Source organism: Centropristis striata, chromosome 17 (genome assembly GCF_030273125.1).
Source record: "Centropristis striata isolate RG_2023a ecotype Rhode Island chromosome 17, C.striata_1.0, whole genome shotgun sequence".
NCBI classification, from domain to species: domain Eukaryota; kingdom Metazoa; phylum Chordata; class Actinopteri; order Perciformes; family Serranidae; genus Centropristis; species Centropristis striata.
The window spans coordinates 12398704-12413149 of NC_081533.1; the positions used below are offsets into that span (position 1 = coordinate 12398704).

General features: G+C 39.4%; 1 protein-coding gene across 1 annotated transcript in view; it reads right to left on the reverse strand.

Annotated features, from left to right (window-relative positions):
- The window catches only part of col4a5 (collagen, type IV, alpha 5 (Alport syndrome)), a 73431-nt gene that overhangs the window by 15338 nt on the left and 43647 nt on the right, over positions 1-14446 (reverse strand). The window contains exons 19-39 of the mRNA XM_059355403.1: positions 14072-14168; positions 12363-12650; positions 12189-12278; positions 11970-12040; positions 11387-11578; positions 11140-11308; positions 10067-10159; positions 9343-9447; positions 9149-9246; positions 8257-8407; positions 8051-8164; positions 5221-5388; positions 4753-4842; positions 3858-4004; positions 3671-3769; positions 2006-2095; positions 1620-1759; positions 1398-1524; positions 1014-1193; positions 874-924; positions 604-789 (exon numbers count right to left, since the gene is read on the reverse strand). Of these exons, the coding sequence (XP_059211386.1) occupies positions 604-789; positions 874-924; positions 1014-1193; positions 1398-1524; positions 1620-1759; positions 2006-2095; positions 3671-3769; positions 3858-4004; positions 4753-4842; positions 5221-5388; positions 8051-8164; positions 8257-8407; positions 9149-9246; positions 9343-9447; positions 10067-10159; positions 11140-11308; positions 11387-11578; positions 11970-12040; positions 12189-12278; positions 12363-12650; positions 14072-14168 (2746 nt within the window). The remainder of the gene's footprint in view (positions 1-603; positions 790-873; positions 925-1013; positions 1194-1397; positions 1525-1619; positions 1760-2005; positions 2096-3670; positions 3770-3857; positions 4005-4752; positions 4843-5220; positions 5389-8050; positions 8165-8256; positions 8408-9148; positions 9247-9342; positions 9448-10066; positions 10160-11139; positions 11309-11386; positions 11579-11969; positions 12041-12188; positions 12279-12362; positions 12651-14071; positions 14169-14446) is intronic.

Below are 14446 nucleotides of genomic sequence, written 5' to 3' on the forward strand. Positions count from 1 at the left end.
CACCTGCAACCACTATCTGCTCTGGGCCGCTGCTTTTTACATTGCACTAATGATTTTGCAGCACAAAGACAAGCATAAAGTTTCACAGCAGAGTATAATTCGTTATTTTCAATTGTCCATGTGGCAAAGGATAAATGTTGCCTTTGGGCCAAGAGCACAGTTGGCAAAAAAACAACAAAACAAGATCTAATTTTCAGGGAAGGAATTTCAATGTGACAAGAACAAACCCTATTTGGGGTTCAATATCCAGGTTTTTCAGTGCTGTTCAGTTACCACAAATTCTCTAAAGACGCTATTGCATCCCATATTATCTCATTTGCTTGGCAGCACGGTTAAGAATTGACATTGTTTCTTGTTCTGTTTGTGCAGGTTTAGTGGCAATTTAAAGATAGTATTTATGATTTGCAGTTAATGAGATAAAATATGCAAAACATCAGTATGGTTCTTAAATTAGAATGTCCTACACAATAAACCACCCACATGTTACTGTAGGTGAGTAAAACAAACCACCACTCAATCTTGATCTGACAACTTCTATCAGAAAACCAGGCAGCAAATTCTGGCAGCACATGTGGTGACAAATAATAAATCCAACTGCTTTACCTCCTCTTCCTGGTTGTCCGGGGGGTCCTTGGATTCCTTTGGGCCCCTGCAGAGCCTGTCCTACAGGTCCAGGAGGGCCACTGTTTCCTGGAGCACCAGGGGAACCGGGGAAACCAGCCTCTCCTTTAGTACCGGGGAAACCGGGACTGCCGGATGGGCCGGGAAGACCTGGGTCTCCCTTTGAACCTTAGTGAGAGATAAAAGTAGAGATATCAGTGCAGGGACAATAATGTCAACAAACAAAACTGTAACATGTGGAGGATCACTCACCTGGAAGCCCTGGAATTCCAGGAGCACCGGGTCCACCGTACCCAGGAAGCCCTGGAGCAAACATGAATCAGAAGTGAATCAAATACATGAATTTAAAAAATGGGGATTTTGAATTCAGAGGCAAGTCATTTTTGACTTACCTGGGTCTCCTTTGATTCCAGCCGGTCCTGGGATCCCGTCCCGACCTGCCTGACCCTTCTCTCCTGACAGCCCTGGCCCTCCTGGTCGGCCAGACTCTCCTGGTCTACCGGGAGCTCCAGTGAGACCTGGGGCACCGGGCCCACCGTCAAGACCCTTAGGACCGGGGATACCAGGAGACCCTGACAGCAGAAAACAAGGGTGATGCATCAGTCAGGGTTTGATTCACAGGATGTAGATTGTGCAGAGAAGCAATAATTCATCCTCCGATCAGTGGTGGAATGTAACCAAGTACATTCAGTCAAGTACTGAACTTGTACTGAACATTTTAACTTTATACTTCTATTCCACTACATTTTGAGGGAAATGTTGTATTTTTCACTCACCTTGGAATCCTGGGAGTCCGGGGTCACCTTTGGCACCTGGCCCTCCTGGTAAACCTGGAAGACCGGGTGATCCTGGAGTTCCTTTAAGTCCTGAACTTCCTGGGAACCCTGGCTGACCGGGTTCACCCTATGAGAGAGGTTAAAAACAATGGAGGCGTAAATATAGAAGTTTTTTTTTTAAGTTTTTCAGAAGTAGAACATTTCACTGGTCGAGTGTTGTACCTTTTGTCCGGATAGTCCTGGTGGTCCAACTCCAGCAGAGCCTGGTTCACCTTTGGCTCCAGGGAAACCAGGTCCACCTGGCTGTCCTGGGGTTCCAGGCCTACCTGCAGAACCTGGTAGACCCTTCTGCCCTGATGGACCTGTGTTCCATTTAAGAAAGGTTGTTTTAGTCACTTTGGTTGAGTAAAAGTCAAAAGTTATATCCAAAATAAACACATTTGTTCATATCATTAAATATATTTCATAATTATGGCTGCAAGATCTAAAATAATAAAGGTGAAAACATGACTTTCATGCAACTATTTTAACATCTAATCCTGATTTTGGAAACAGCTTTCAGTATGTCAACAAGACTTGATAGAGACTTATGGGACGTTCAAACCCACCTGGAAATCCCATTTCTCCCATACCGCCTTTGGCTCCTGGACCTCCTGGACCACCTGAGCCTCCTGGGATGCCAGGGTCTCCCTTGGGACCTGCAGCATAGTGGAAACAGCTCATTACGTTTTGCAGTTTTGTTACAGCGTGATCAATGCATATTTTTTCCCAAAACACATCTAAAAGTGAGACTTATTAGAGACACTACAGGTGGATAGGGTAATTTTTTTAATTTATAGGTATATCACCATGAGACTTCCCCAGTTTGTTATTTACATTAAGACAATATTTTTTGCATTGCAAGTTTTATGAAACTGATATTTAGATATGCAAATGAGGTGTTAGCTCATTAAATATGCATACATTTGCATATATTTCCAGGACATAAATCTGAACATTGGATTTGGCAAATTTGCGTATGAAGTTATAATTTAATTTTGTTGATATATTAACCTCCTTCTTTAAAAAAAAAAAAACTTTGATTTTGAGATATCTCCTTTTTGCATTTCATAAATCTGAAAATACTGACAAAAAACATTTAAAAAAATAAATTTTCGTCATGTTTTTATGGACAAAATGTGACATAATATATAAACAAACCCCTCTATAAAAACCTTCAGAATATGGTTGGGAATAAAACTAGTAAATTTGGTGTCGCTAAGTAGAGCTGAAGTTGAGATCCAAGAGAAAAAACTAATTTTGAGAAAACGACCTTTAAAGGTTTTTATATAGTCTTGATGGAAATGACTATTTGAAGAGCAAGTTTTGACTCTAATTCACAGCAACAACAATATAGTACAGGTTAAACACATAATATTGTGCAGCAGAGTGGGAGCTTTCTATCGATGCCTGTGATGATGAGATTTAGATTACGTTTGCGGTACTACACGAAGCAACAGAATGCTAACTTTTAGTGAATTTAGGAGAAATCTACAAGTGCAAATCAAATCAATTGTAATTTGTATTAGAATGAGACAGCCTGATGGCTGTAGGAGCGAGGGATCTTTTGTATCCCTCCGCCCTGCAACAGAGAGAGAGGAGCCGTCCATTGCTGTTTTTTTGGTCCATAAAGGTTTTGTGTAGCGGATGATCCGAGTATTTAAGGATGGCCTCCAACATCTTAACAGTTCATCTCTCCACCACCTCCAGTGTGTCCAACCTGGCTCCAACCACAGAACCAGCTCTTTAGACCAGTCTGTCCAACCGCCTTCATCTCTGTGTGTGATGCTGCCTCCCCAGCAGACTGCAGCATAAAACAACACACTACCACCACAGACTGATAAAACATCTGCAGCATCTTACTACAGATGTCCAGAGATCTGAGCTTCAAGAAGAAAAAGAGGTGGCTCTGCCCTGTTTTGTAGAGAGCGTCTGTGTTTGGGTACCAGTCCAACTTATTATCCAGGTATACACCTAGATACTTAGAACTTGGCACCACCTCGATGGTGGATCAAATATAGTAAAATATTCACCTAAATGTTTGTTTTGGATTTTTCCTTCCCACTATTCTGAAAGAAGATAGCCCAAAACCTCAAAATGACTAGTGCATGAAAAAGACACATTTTTGCCTGTCGTGTCTCACCTTAAAGACATTTTAAGGGCTAAAATTCACACTTTTTAATGACCCGTGGAAACCCTGCATGGGGTCTATATGTTGGAAGGTAAGCAGATACCTGGTGGTCCAGGGAGTCCAGGGCGTCCATCTCCTCCTGGCAGCCCGGGGTCACCAGGAAGACCAGAGATTCCTTTCTGACCTGGAATACCTGGTCCACCTGCAGAAAAATACAACCTGCGTTTAAGAATACAGTGAGCAATAAATGAATATGCTCTGTGTGCAGTGAAGACGTTTTTTTAACGTACCTGGTAATCCAGGGTCTCCTTTGGCTCCCTTTATGGTTGATGATGGCGGGCTGGATCCTGGGGGTCCCTGGAGGCCGGGGTCGCCTCTCTCTCCTTTACCACCGGGACCGCCAGGTGATCCGTCTCTGCCTGGGAATCCAGATTCACCTGGAGAGGAGAATCAGAGAAGTTTAGCAGTCTTATTCTCTGTAAACGCTGTTGAGTTTCTATTTAATAACGGGAGCATCACAACAGACATTTACTTCTATAAAAACATAAGAAATCCTTTAAGATACAATGTTTTTTATATGCTTTCTCGTTGGATTTCGGACTCTAAACCTGTGCTTACAAATGTCAAAAACTTGTGTCAGCATATATTAATTAAAGATGCTGTTTCTTGTATTAACCCAATTAGACCGGATGTAACTTTTACGTGTATATACCTTTAAGACCAGGAGAGAAGTACGCTTGATGTGGATGATCTCGTCTTTTTTTTTAAAACGACGTTCATTATTTTTGTTCTTGTTAAAACATGTTAATGCACTTCAGTCTCTATGTGATACAGAGGCTGAGAAATTTGATAATTCTTCCTTTTTTGATGATGCTGACTACAGATTTTTTTCACTTGTTAATAAACTTTAGGACATAGAACATTCTCTACAGCTAAAGCCAATGGTTAAACTTTTAAATGTTTCTTTTATTTCATGTCTCTATCTGCTACAGAGGCTGAGAAATAAATTATTATGGAAACGTTGACATTCTCTGCAACTTTTTCACTTGGAACATACTGTGTGTGAGCGTTTCCAGCTTTAATTCTATTCGTGCATAATTTTTTTGTATTGTTTGTCTTGTTTTGCCCTCCATCCACATCATCCTACCTCCAACAAGTCTGCCTCATGTATGCAAGAGTGACTACCTTTCTGTCCAGGACCGCCGGGCCCTCCTGGTCCGCCTGGTCCTCCTGAAGGTCCTGGAGATCCCATGGGACCCATGTCTCCTTTGGAACCTGCAGCCAGTCAGACGTTACAGGTGAGACAAGTTAGAGCACATAGAAATACAAATAAAAACATTCAATCACATCGTCCATCATTAACACTTCTGCAGCTATTAAGTGCCGTAAACCTGCATTCTTTTCAATGACCAGCAGGGGAGACTCCAATGGTTGCAATAAGAAGTTTATAAAAGCCTGAGGAAACTTCATCTCACTTGATTTATTACCTCAATAACCAAATTACTTTAAGGTCTAAAATGCTTTTTTTCAAGTCTTCTTTGATTCAGCATGAAGCTGTATCAAATATAATTTTGTAAATTATGATCAGATTAACACTAAAATACACAATGATGCACCATTGTCCCATTTTAAGCAGTAAGCTTCATATTTTACCTGGCAGTCCAGGCAGGCCATCCCGACCAGGCCCTCCAGGAGGTCCTGGAGTTCCCACTGGTCCTGGGGAACCTGGGAAACCGGGAGATCCTCTGTCTCCTGGCAAACCTGGGATGTCTAGACCCGGAGTGCCGGGGTCTCCCTTCCCACCATTTGATCCAGGGAATCCTGTAAAGATCAGATCAAGACTTCAGCATCTGGATACAGGAAAGATTTATCGCTGGGCTGTAGCCCTCCACTGATGAGCCCACAACAAAATTATTATATCTTGTTTTTTAATGTCATTAAAAACAGTAAAGACACATGTTCAATGCAGTTTTTTTTTGTTTGTTAAAATTATTAAAAAACAAATTATATACACACAAAATAAAAAGTCTCAACACCTCAAATGAGAACTTTACTGTGCATTTTAAAGCAGTGGTTCACAACTGGTCGTGACCAAAATTTCAGAAAATTCCAAATTTATTTTGCAAGAAAACTGGAGCAGTACACAATGCCTTAATGCACGCTTCAAAACATGAAATAAAAATAAAAAAGCGCAAAACAAAAGTGCAACTTGTGCGTAAAGCAGACTTAAGAATGGGTTTACCAAGTTCCAAGAATCAAAATGTAGCCGTATGGAATATGAAATAAAAAGGCATTCTTATCTCGAATTACAGGTACGTATACCTTTTTTAACTGTTGATCCTTATGAAGATTCAAGAATAAACATTTTATATATATACTGAAATATAAATACAGACTTTTAGTTTTCTTTAGATAAATTAAAAGGGATGCTTGCTGAACTTTATTTTATTTTGAAGGAATAGGCTATACAGTAGCACTGTATAATGTCCTTCAAAGTAAAAGCACAGCATCAGAAATGTTGTTTAGTAGACTTTTTCATAACCATTTTTTTTTTTACAACGCACACATCCTCGACCCACTTTTGGGATCCCCTAGTTGAGAATCACTGTTTTAAAGCACAAAGTTCATCGTCACGTGGGTGCCAGCCAGCACCAGTACTGGGTTACAATACCTTTCTCGCCTTGGCATCAAAGGGTCGCAGGTAAGGGAGGGGCGTGTGTCAAAGCGCAGAGGGCGGAGCGTCGCATTAAGCCAAAGATGAGACGAGGAGAACAAAGTATATAATGCATTATATGCATTAAAACTTCAATTTTTTTTTTCACGAATACACTGAATATGCACGGTCAGCAGCAGCCGATGCGTGATCAGAGTATTCGAACATGTTGTGGGGTTTGTGTTAGTTTGTGTGCATTTGAAAGGAGGAGTGGTGTGATGTTAAATAACGGCGAGCTGGAGCTCTGTGAGGTTAGTTTACGACTGGTGTGCTCGCGGAGAAAAGAGCCTTGAGTGATGTTAAACTGGCCAGGCCTGACTCGTGTGTAGTGATCTGAGATACAGAAGCTGTGCAGCTGGTGGTGGTGGTGGTGGTGCAGCCGAGAAAGAGTGAGAGAGCTGTGATGTGAACAAAGAAGAGGCGCTTGGATGAAAGCAATGAAAAGGTGAAGATGCGAGGGAAAAGTTCCCCAGACCAAAGTTTGGTTTCCATCCAGTCGGTTTCCATCCCTGACACAAACATTCACCCTGATCACCAACACACCCAAACGGGTGACTGTGTTTTTTTTTCATCAACAGGACAAACCTGAAAACTCAAGTCTGGTGCAGTTTATAGTTTGAACCCCTGTACCATTACAACATCCAGACACCTTAACAAGTGGGTGGTCATGCACAGTCCTGGGTGACTTTACAAACAGACTGATTCATATTTCAACATGGCAAACATGTAAAAACACACAATTACAGTGAAAAGCAAGCTAAGTCTTACTATTGTTCTTTTTAGGGCTGTACCGAATAGTTCAAAGCTTCATTATACATCAACATCAGAATTCTGTGCAGCATTTTAAAGTTTTTCCATCTGTTCTAACAAGAAAGTTGCAGATAAACATTACAATGATCTATTATTATTAGTAGTATTATACTTATTTGTAGAATTAGATTCCAGTTGTCTCTGTGTAGGATTGTTCCTGACTCACGTAAACCAACGTTTTCCAATAACTCAGAGTGTTGTTGGAGTTCAAAATGAAAAATGTATTTAAAAAAAACGGTAGCTATAATAACTTTCAAAATTCAAAACATGTTTTTATCTAATAAAATATGCCACTTTATTCCATATTTGGTGCGTTTGGCCTTCGAAAACAACATTTTCACTGCAGTCAAGAAACTGTTTGCTATGCACCCCTGTATATTTACAGACTTTAATTATTGTCTAACAGCCCCATGAATTAAATTTATAACAATGTAATCAAAATAATGAAAAATCTAAACTCACAACAAAAAAAAAGCTATAATTTTTTTGCATTTGCTTGATGCTTCATCGTCACTTTTATACCAACAACAACTGTAGAATGAACATTACACACACACTAATTTAATTAAAAAATTATAATAAAAAATGTAAAAACAATATTTATTTATTCTGAACATAAAAAAAATAAAAATATATATTAAAAACAATAAGTACATATTAAACTATTCTATATTATTATTATATTAAAAGTATATAAGTATATATATATATATATATAAATATATATATACACATAAATACTACAAATAAAAATAAAGTATGACGACAGAACCTTTATTTGAAACCCTTGATAGAAAAAAATGATATTCGGTACAACCCTTACGTAAACAGATCAAAAAAAATACATGAATACAAAATGAAAAACAAATTAAATTTCACAGTTTTTTTGTAAGACCTGTACTCTGCAAGACAATGAATATAAGACAGTATACAGGAAAAAAACAGCCTTTTGTATCTCACCTGGTGGTCCCATCGGTCCGGGGGGTCCAGGAGGGCCTGGTGGCCCCAGTGAGCCGCTGACTTGGTTTCCAGGGAGGCCAGGAGCTCCAGGTCTGCCAGGTATACCGGGCTCACCTGCACAGTGACGGAAGAGAGAGTCAGTTTTTGGGTCGATACGTAAATGCACCGTGTTTAAAGGCGAATCAGTAACAAGACCTTTAGGATACCTTTAGTTCCCGGAGCGCCATCAAATCCAGATCGTCCAGGTGTACCTGGGCCGCCAGGAAAACCGGGATCTCCCTTTGGTCCGTAGAAACCTTTAGCTCCAGGTACTCCTGGTAAACCTGGAGGGCCAGGGAGGCCAAAGCCAGGCTCACCCTGTCACACACACACACACACACACACACACACACTTAATTAATTGTATTAACCCACGACAAGAAAAGAGGGCTGCATCTATCAAAAACACATGCACTACCTTAATTAAAATTTAATATTAAAAAATCTTGGTGAAAATTGTATATTAAAATATAGTTTCCAGTGCAGTCATTCTGCAGTCTAACCACGTATTGTTTATTTTACTTTGTTTTTATGTATTTTTTTTGCTGCTCTCAGCTCATTTACTTTTCCCCCAATTTTAACTGATTTCACTGGAAGATTTTCATGCTGAACAAAAAACTAAATCAAACAATTTTTCTTGAAAAATCTGGAAAACATTAAGCTCAGGTTGGTCAGTTCTGCTTTTTGCAGCATTCAGTTGTAGAAATCAGTGTCATTAAAGGTAATTAATGACATTAAATGTAATAAATGATTATATGAGTTATACAACTCATATAAATGGCACATGCTGTGAGGAGTTGGGAATTGTTTTAATTTTTAACTTCTTTTTAATTTTTTTAACTTTCTTTTTTTTAAATAAAATTTATTTTTGTCTTTAATTTTCTTATTTTTTGTTTCATATTTTCTTAATTTTTTGTTATTTTTAGATTTTATTTTATTTTTCATGTATTTTTTGTTTGTTTTGATCTAGTTATTTTTTTAGTTATTCACATTTTTTTATATGAACTTTCCCCTGGGATTAATAAAGCACTTTATCCATTCATCTATCGATCTACCTACCTTTGGTCCAGGGAATCCAGGCTGGCCGGGGAGTCCGTCTACTCCTGGTCTACCCGGTCCTCCAGGAGTTCCTGGCTGGCCGGAGATACCGGGGAATCCTGGAGAAGAGAAAAAAGAAGAGACGGTGAAAACACACAAAAAAAAGAGAGACAAAAGGAAGATGACAGGTGCTGGTCCTGTGCTGGTGTCTTTACCTTTAGCTCCTGGGGGTCCTGGGAGTCCAATGCCGGGGAGTCCAGGGTCTCCCTTTGCTCCTGGTGATCCGGGGAAGCCATTCTGTCCAGGCTGACCTGGATTTCCTGTGGAACAACAGAAACATGTGTCACCTTGGTTTTCCGGAGCGCACGAAAAAACATTCTTTAATGTAAATGTTGGGAATTTAGGATGCCTAGTACTGGGCGTCAAATATGTTTAAAAAAAAGGCTGTTATCATAAATGCTATCCCTCCCATAAGGATATCAAATATGTAAGGATGAACCTGAGCAACACTTGGATCTCGCGGTTCAAAAGTGTGGTTAGATGGCTATTAGAATTATTAATAATTATCATGAAGAATTATTACTTATAATGATGATATAACTTGATTTACTCTGAGTCACCTCGAGAAGTAAGTATTTTGCTCTGTAAAACTGAGAAAAATATAGCCAATGCACCTAAATCCGTCTCATAAAGTTACTAAAATATCAATTTGGAACACTGTTTAATAATTAACTTTATAATTATAATCAAGTTACCATATTCATATTTAGAAGTGGTTGAAAGAATTTGGAATTCTTTTCATAGAAGAGGCTGACATATCGTTCACAGTGTACAGCATTAAATGGACGGCATGTATATTCCAAAAAGATATTTATTCTGAATAAACAAAGTAAAGCAAACAAAAAGCAGAGAGAGGTAGATAAAATAATGGTGGTGTACCTGGTGCTCCGGGAAGTCCGGGCTCTCCATCCAGTCCTCTGGGTCCTGGTAATCCCTTCTCAGCCACTGTCAGACCTGGTTCACCTTTAGTACCTGAGAGAAAGAGACAGCACAGAGAGGTGAGTTTAAAGGATCTTTTCTCAAAGACTACTGCATGAAATAATTGTTCTTAACGTTCTCCATGGTCTGAAGAGAGCCTCAGAACTTTATGTTCTACTGTTCCCTCTTTTATAAGCGTAGTTCATTAAATTTTGCATGGTGAATATACATATGATTCTATGTATAAGTATTTGTTGTAAAAAAATTGAAGTAAGGATGTTTCAGGTACCAAAAAAGGCTGTTTTTTAATCAGATTATTGAATATCTGACAATTTATTTAGCTGGGAATTTACAGTGTATATCACTTTACAACAATTCATTGGCCTTGGTCCATCTGAAATGTTAAATTACTGTTTTTTTTTTATTTAAAATAAAAACATCTGTTTACGGACAATAAAAAAGACCACTAACATGCTTCCTGGAGTTCCTGAAGTTATAGATATACTTTTAATAGTCAGCAATTGACTGAAACTGAACGGTAATTATGTTTATTTAGCTATTTTTTTAAATTCCCATTTATACTTTATCTTTCAAGTTATTCTTTATAGAAATTGTCTGACAATGTAATACATTCATATAATGTATGATAATGTTTTTTCTGAGTTTGAAATTGTTTAAATGTTCTTATTTAATTTTTAATTTTCAATGTTTTTTGTTTTTGCTTTAAAATTTTGTCATTTTTAATTATTTACCCTTTTCATTTTTCTCGGTTAACATTTAAAGAATTCGCTGAAAATTGAATGCATTGTGTGGATAATGCATAACAATTTTTAATAATGTTTTTTTTAAAAAGCTTTATGTTTGAGAAAGTAGCTCTCTGGGTACATTTGCAGCTCAAATAATTATTATATCAGCCACTATATTGTTTATCGATGAATTTCCTGCCTCTAAAATCAGTATTGGCATCAGCCTGAAAAATCCCATAATGGTCAGGCTCTATAAATAGATGATTAAAAACCACTAAGTCTTCTTACCTGGTGCACCAGGACCTCCAGGTCTTCCTGAGACGCCCTGGATACCTTTCTCTCCTTTAGACCCCTGAGGGCCGAAGCCAGGCCCTCCTGGAGGACCCCTGTCTCCGGGAAGACCTGGGGAACCTGAATCTCCGGGGAGCCCTCGTTCTCCTTTCACCAGCAGCGAGCCCTGTTGAAGACATACGAGTGATGAAATGCATTGTCTCTGGATGGATCAGTCTAAGTGATGGGAGTCAGAGACACCTACAGAGGTTCCTTTGGGTCCGGGAGCGCCAGGCTGTCCGTCGCGACCAGGTCGACCGTCAAGACCGGGCAGACCAGGGGATCCGGGGAAGCCGGTGTCGCCCTTCTCTCCGCGCACGCCACTGACCGTGATGGCATCGCCGGGGTCGCCCTTCTCTCCGGGGTAGCCTGGAGCACCCTGAGGACCGGGCGAACCCTGGACAGGAACGGAAAGAGAGCAAAGAAGAAAATGTTACCAAAAAACCCCTGAAAATCGTACATATTTTAGATTATACCGATCAGTGAATCATTGACGGATACGACGATGTTCCCTGGCCACAGAAACAAACTCAACAAATCAACAGTCACTGTGTTTGCATCTACATTTGGCCATTTTCTGATTGTTTTTCTGTCATTGTACGTCTTGTTGTAGTCATTTTGGGTTATTTTGTATATCCTTGAAATCGCATTGACTACAGAGACACAACACAACCAAAATAATGCAGTAAAATGAAAAAAAATAGATGAAAAATGGCCCAGAAGAGAAAAACAACATATCTGTTTTAAGGTGATATTTGCAGTTTAAAGAAAGGTAAAAAAGTACTAACAGCGGGTCCAGGAGATCCAGTTGATCCGGGGTACCCTCTGTCTCCTTTGATACCTGTGGCTCCGGGAGATCCTGATTGAGAGGGGGGACATGTCAGAAACAGTGCTCACAATTCACTAGATTTACATTAGACAGCTAAGCAGAAACTTAGCAGCCTCTAATTTCCAAACGTTTCTACGTTAGGCTCTGTCGGAAGGGATTCTGTTGAGGAGAAAGTTACCGGGGAATCCGGGTGGTCCTACAGGTCCTGGGGGTCCTGGGATGCCAGAGGTACCGCCGAAGCAGTTCACACAGGTGTCGCCCTTCTCACCTGGAGTAGCAACACATCAGCGAGGTCAGTCTTTATCGTGTTACAGTTACAGCTCTTATAATGTGTATTTAACCATTTTCTCACCTTTCTGGCCCGACTCCCCTGGGTAACCTCTCTCTCCCTGCACGCCGGCGCGCCCGGGTGATCCGGGGACGCAGTTTTGTCCTGCTGTGGAAAAACCGGGAGGTCCCGGGGGTCCAGGTTGACCCTGGGTACCGGGGGACCCTGAACGTCCTGGGGGACCTGGCAAAGACAACCCTGGAGAGCCACTGTCTCCCTTTAGACCTCTCTCTCCTGGGAAGCCTGGAGGTCCGGGCTGACCGCCACCACCAAGAGCTGGAAGTCCTGGTGATCCTGGAGGTCCTGGTAAACCTGAGGGACACCGCACCAAAACCATTTAGATCTGCAGCATGTCATTTTTGCCTCTGCGTATCAAAAAAGAGTTGTTGTCTTGATTGGTTAACATCTATTTATAATTATTTTACTTTTTCTTTTTAGTCTTGTGTCTCTTAGTGGTAATTTGGGGTCATTTGTAGCTGTTTGGTCTCTTTCTGGTCGATAAATGCCTATTTTTAGTCATTTTGCTTCTCTTTCTACTCAGCTGTTGGTTTTCTTTATGGTAATTTTGCATCTCTCTGATTATTTGCATATATTGTTAATCATTTTTGCACCCATTTGTAGTTGTTTTGTGTCCATTTATGGTCGTTTAAAGTCTATTTTTAGTTTCACCTTTGCTGTTGAACTTCTGTGTCACATGTCTCTGGCAGAAATAATGTTTACAGACAAATTACTAACAAAATATATAAAGCTACTGTAGCTGAGCTTGTGTGGCAAATCCATTCCTGGGGTAGCTAAATGCTGTACATGAGCATGCTGAACGTTACTGTAATCTTTCCTGTGATATTTCCCCAGAAGTTAGAGCAACTGGAGGGGTTAGAGGTTTTATGAGAACACTGTAAGGCAACCACATGAAAAGCTCCACTACCTTAACCCTCCTGTTATATTCTATGTTTTTTCAGGAACAGCAATAACCTGGGTCTTGTTTTATTATCCAATAGTGTCAGAAACTAAAAAATCCCAATAAACATTGTTTATACTTCATTAATAACCCCATTACTAACCATTTCAATCAATATTTAGTGCAATGGTGTTCTTTCCCTCTCACAGATCACAGTTCAATGAGGATAATTCACTCTTTCATAAAAAAAAAAAAATGTTAAAACTTTTTTTATGTACATTGGAAAGACCTACATGTAAAATAAAATGGTTTTACATGACAAAAATAATACTTTGAACTATTTTCTTTCAGATTTTTATATTTTGAAATGGGTCGATTTGACCCGAAACATAAGAGGTGGGTAAAATAAAATAACAGATTTATCCATGTTTGAATGTTGTTGGAATGGAACTTAATTTAGAGGGTTTTCTAACATATTTTACCTGCAACAAACTTTTAATTTGGATATTGCACTTGTCCATATTGGGAATTCGATTAATTGTGCAGCCCGAGTAAGAACAGAACTCGATATAATATAATATATAATAAAGGTCGTTTTTAAAGTTGTTTTTAGAAACTTTAATACAGAAATTATACATATTATACCTTTAAAACACCTGAGGTTAACTCAGTTCAGTTATTTAGAGCTGCAACTCAAAGTGGCTTTCATTATAGATTCACTTGCCAGTTATTTTACCATGGCACAAACAGATTTGACTCGACTGAAAACGTAAGAGTTAGAGACATTTTTGAACACATTACAAAGCTAATGCAACTGAATGATATGTGTGTTTACCTGAAGGTCCTCTATCTCCTTTGTTTCCAGGTCCTCCGGGGAATCCGGGCTCACCTTTTGGGCCGGCCCGAACTCCAGACACCCCCCCACCGATCACCTGGTGGGCCGATGAGACGCAAAACACAGTCAGAAATAAAGCATCAAACTCACTCACACAGGCTGCTTTCTGACTAAAAAAAGGATTTACTATTTATTTGTTTTATTATCCCAAAAAAAAGAAAAGTAAAGTAACAACAAAGAGTGTTAATATTCTACTTCAATCTATTAGAATTAAGGTGACACAGAGGGAAATGTCTCCACCTGGTGGTCAGAAGAGTGAACTTCACTGAGATAGATTTTTTTTTTGGCAATTTTTTCTTTTACACCTTTTTTTTT